Source organism: Hipposideros armiger, unplaced genomic scaffold, assembly GCF_001890085.2.
Source record: "Hipposideros armiger isolate ML-2016 unplaced genomic scaffold, ASM189008v1 scaffold_224, whole genome shotgun sequence".
NCBI classification, from domain to species: Eukaryota; Metazoa; Chordata; class Mammalia; order Chiroptera; family Hipposideridae; genus Hipposideros; species Hipposideros armiger.
In genome coordinates, this window is record NW_017731574.1 from 2266896 (window position 1) to 2271642 (window position 4747).

General features: G+C 58.6%; 1 protein-coding gene across 1 annotated transcript; it reads left to right on the top strand.

Moving 5' to 3' along the window:
* The first annotated feature begins 814 nt into the window (after nt 1–814).
* PABPN1L (PABPN1 like, cytoplasmic) lies at nt 815–3664 on the top strand. Its single transcript, XM_019654487.1, has 7 exons — nt 815–1075; nt 1493–1631; nt 1937–2004; nt 2500–2606; nt 2718–2805; nt 3417–3559; nt 3625–3664. Exons 1-7 carry the CDS (start codon nt 815–817, stop codon nt 3662–3664), a joined length of 846 nt encoding a protein of 281 aa, XP_019510032.1.
* Nucleotides 3665–4747: the final 1083 nt, after the last annotated feature.

The following is a 4747-nucleotide window of genomic DNA, read 5'->3' on the forward strand; positions in this document are numbered from 1 at the left end:
CAGGGCACACAGGCTTCCAGCTGCCCTCCATGGGCAGCAAGTGAAGAGCAGTGGAGGCAACAGGAGCAGGCTTTACAAATTGCCTGCAGGCCCCTAGTACGCACCGCCTGATCTTCGTGTAATTCAACCATTTTGCCCTGTGGCCAGGGCAGGATACTGGCTTCATTTAAGTGGCTCTCACCTAAGAGCTGGTCCAAAATGGGGCTGGGGGAGGGGAGGGCTCATGGTGAGTCCATTGGGGGTTCGACCTCTGATCCCCATGGACCCATCCTGTCCTCATTCCTTCCAGACCTTTGCTCAAGCTGTTCCCTCTGCCCAGACTGTCCTTGGCCACAGCTCTGCCTGACCCAGTCCCTCAAGGCCGGCTCAAATGCCACTTCCTCCAGGAAGCCTGCTCTGAACCCATATGCCATCCTTCTTGGCTTCTGCACGCTCGGATAATTTGCTTGTGCCCATGTCATCCTAAGAGTTGCCTACCACTGCGCAAGGCGTAACACTAAGCAAGGTGTGTGGAATGGTGACCCCAGCAAGCTTCCCGGGTTGTCACCTCCCCTAGCTCAGGCCTCCCTTCCCACCTTGAGTGTCCTGGAGGCGCCTACCCCGTGAGGGAGAAGGGGACTGGGCCAGCGGGAAACCGCCTTTGACCCTCAGGGCCCGAAAGCCAGGGCTGGAAGCTTGGCTGCAGCTGGAAGCCTTTTAAGCACTTAGTGGGAGCAGCTGACCTGGGGGAGGGCTTAAAAGCGCGAGAGGGCACAGTAGGTGCTGGTGCGGAGGTGCGTGCTGGTGGTCTCTTCTGCCTACCCCCTCGTCTACCATGTGGCCTTTCCTCAGTCCTGCTCTCTTCCCACCCCCCACCGAGGCCTGGCTCCAGAGGGCTTCCTCAGACCCCGAGGCCCAGGGCTGGGGGGCCTGCAGCTGGACCGAGAAGACCCTTCGGGGGCCAGGGTGTGGGGACAGGAAGGAGGAGGAGGAGACCAGGGAAGCAGAGGACAAGGAGGACGATGAGGAAGATGCAGGCTTCCCTCTGTCTCTACTAGAGAGTGAGGCCCTGGCCGAGCACCCGGTACCTGACCAGGTAACAGCCTCATGGCTGGGAGCATTGGGCAGAGGCTGGCCAGGGACTTCTGGGACCCTGTGCATGGGGGTGGAGGGTAGGGACAGGAAACAAATTACTGCACTTTGACCTTGGAGGTGAGAGAACCACTGTCCCCTGCCTGGAAGAGGATGGACGCCCACCCCTGCACAGGCGGGAGGGAGCAGGGCAGCCTTTCTGGCTGGAGGGGCCCTTGTGTTGGGGAAGTTTTACAGGGACTTCCCTGCAACCCAAGGTCACATGGCCTTCCTGTTCCCCTTGGAGAAGCCCCCATCATGTCCCCGAGAGGCCACTAACCCTGAGGACAGCTGGGGTCAGGCCAGCCCCCCTCTGCCCTCCCTCAAGGGGAGCCTAGGGATGTCCTTCCTTGGGGCTCAGCCTGGGGCTGTGTGCTGACAGGAGCTGGAGGCCATCAAACTGAAGCTATGGGTCATGGAGCAGGTCCAGGAGCCAGAGCCACCCAGGACGCAGGGCCAGGCAGGAAAAGAGGAGAGCCCTGGGGCCATAGTGGCCCAGCAGCTGCTGAGTCCAAACACAGGTAGGAGCCAGCAGGATCCCTTCCCCGGGTTGGTGGACCCCCCCAGTCCTCGGACACGCGGCTCTCAGCCCGTTTCTTCCTCTGTAAATCGGGCTTGGCTACCAGCTGCTGCTGGGGAAGGGCTGGCTCCTAGCGAGCACTGGCCTGGCAGGCGGCTATACGTTCTTCTAGAACAGGCCCAAGGGGTGACCTCTTCCCCCCGGAGTGCAGAATGAGCCACAAATGTGAGGTGCCTGCCCTTAGCAGCTGCTGGGAGCCCCTAGCCCAAGGCGAGCCCCTACTCACTGAGGCTGCTCTCCCTGCAGACTGCCCCTGCCCTGCGACGCCCATGGAGAAGGTGGAAATGGACCACAGATCCATCTATGTGGGCAACGTGAGTGCAGGAGGGGAGCAAGATGGGGTCCCTTCAGGGGGCACCCCGGGTCTGCTGCCTCCTCCTGGCTGTGAGGATTAAAGGAAGGGACATGTATGGGGGACAAACTCAAAGCCACACAGGCCAGAGGGGAGAAGAGGTGAGGAGGGATCTCAGGCCCGTGTCATCAAATGTTCTGATTTCCCAACGTGAGCTAGAAGCCAGGATTAACACATGAAATCTCCCAGTTGGTCAATCACTGGCAATGAATTCCACTTTAAAAAGCCACATATTCTTTGCACAGGCCAAATACACATGGGGGATCACCTAACACGTGGGGGTGTTCATCTCGGTCTCCAGTCCACCCCCATCAGGGGTGGGATCAGAGGACCCGGCTATCACCCACATGATGGGGTCTAGTCAACCTCTCTCTACCAAGAAAACATGCTGCAAGAGGCCCTGGGAAGTTGAGGCCTCTGCAGGAGCCCCCCAACACCAGGGCCATGCCTGTGTCAGGTGGACTACGGGGGCACAGCTGAGGAGCTGGAGGCTTACTTCAACCATTGTGGGGAGGTCCAGCGTGTCACCATCCTGTGCGACAAGTTCTCCGGACACCCCAAAGGGTCAGTGCAGGGCTGAGACGAGGGGTCCTGGGGAGGGGACCAGGTGCCCCAGAGTGCTGCCCAACATGGGCGACCTGGAGTGGGCCCTCACCAGCCCCTGTCCTACCCCAGCTATGCCTACATAGAGTTTGCCACTGAGAGCTCAGCCCAGGCTGCTGTGGAGCTAGACAAGAGCATCTTCCGAGGCCGGGTCATCAAGGTGCATGTCCCCCACGAGTCACCAGGGCACCTCAAGGTGGGGGCACTGCGGGGTGTGGGCTCTGCTCTGAGCTTCTCTACATTAACCCATTAATCCCCGAGATGCCAGGAAATGCAGGCACAGGGAGGCTGAGACATAGGGAGTTGCCCAGCCTGACCCTTCTCCAATCTCCCAGGGTCTTTGGGCACACTTGCTGGGCAGCAGGGGCTGGGTGAAAACACCTCAGACCCCAAAGGGTTTTGCCTGGCTATGGCTCTGGGGAGGCTCCCCTCCCAAGCTGGACCCCACCCCCTGCAGGGGGAGATGTTGGCGCAGCAGGAGCGTATCACATGACCACAGATGTGGCGGGACAGTTTAGGCCTAAGTGGGGGTCTTGAGAAGGTCCAGCACAAGGTCTGATGCCTTGGGAGGCCTGGTGCCCTGGGGCATCGAGAGCTTGGTGGGCGCTGGAGACTGAGCACGTCTGACTGTGAGCCTCCGTCAAAGAAACCCAGGAAGCCTTCCTGGAGGGAGCTTTAACCTTGGGCTCTGCCCCAGCGAGAGAATTTAGGCTGCACTAGGGAGGAGGGGAGGAGAGCAGGAGTCTTGGGCCACTTGGCCTTTGGTTCCAGGTGCTGCCCAAAAGGACCAACATACCAGGGATCAGCTCCACGGACCGAGGGGGCCTGCGGGGACGCCCAGGCGCCAGGGGGGCACCCTTCCCCCACAGCAGTCTCCAGGGCAAGGCCCACTTCAAACCACGAGGGCGCAACAGGTGAGTGCAGGTGGGAAGGGAGCAGCCCTGGGTGGGCACTCACCTCCCGTTCTCTCTTTGCATAGGGGACGTGGAAGAGTCTCACCATGGTATTCACCGTACTGAAGAAAGGACCCGATTTTGAGAGCGGGGCTGGATCAGGAGTATACAGCTGTGCTCCACATGGGACCATTTACTCCAGGGGGGCGGGTTTGGGGTGCTGTGGGGTCATACAGCAGGGTGGAGAGGAGAGCAGGAAGCCAGAGGAGAAATTCAGGGTCAGTGGAAAGCTGCCCCCATGTCTGTAAGGACCACCCCTGCCCCTCTTCACTCAGGCAGGAGGATGGCCCACCAGGGCCTCACACAATGGCCCAGACCCCAGGGCTGAAACCACAAGTCACCAAGCAGAGTACAGGGGTGGGCCTGGCAGGAGAATGCTACTTGGGGCTTCGGAGGGCACTGGGCAAAGCTTCAGGCAGGTGAGGCCCAGGCAGTGCTGAGTCAACTCGGGGTTGGCATACTTGGAGCTCATGGACTAACTCCTTTTAAAGAAAAATAGAAATGTGTATCTTAATTGTAAAGCATAAATTATTAAATTTGAATATTTTTTAAAAGCACATGACAACAGACCTCCCTTTATTCGTCTCTCTTGGACATGCTTGCATTCTGTCTTTCTCGGGTGCAGGCTCTACAGAGAAAGGTGGGTGATGGGGTGTGTCTGTGGGGCCAAGACCCGTTTCTACCTCACTTCACTGTTAACAGCCAACGGGCAGTGTTAGGGCTTACAGTGTCACCCTTGGTCCTGTGCTACAGAGAACTAGAGGCTAACTGTGTCTTCACCTAGCTCTGGTGGCCTCCAGGGCACATGCTCCCCCGACAGCGAATGACCCAGACACCTGCCCCCATATGTCCTCACCTGTGAGGCACTGCAGGAGGACAGGTGCCTCGGGCTCCAGGCAAAGGCCTGGCCCTCCTCAGAAGTTCAGGAAGTAGAGGGGAGTTTTCCATACTGGGTACCCTGACTGCAGTCCTCTCTGAAGCAGACACACCTGACTTTCTCCCTGAAGATGCAGTATGTAGTCTGTCCCTCGACTGCCTTCAGAGCTGGGAAAGAAGCCAGGGGCCAAGTTCAAACACACTTTGTTCTAGTGTTAAATAACTACTAACGAACCCTTTCAGCCCTTTTCTTTTTTCTTTTTTTTTTTTTTT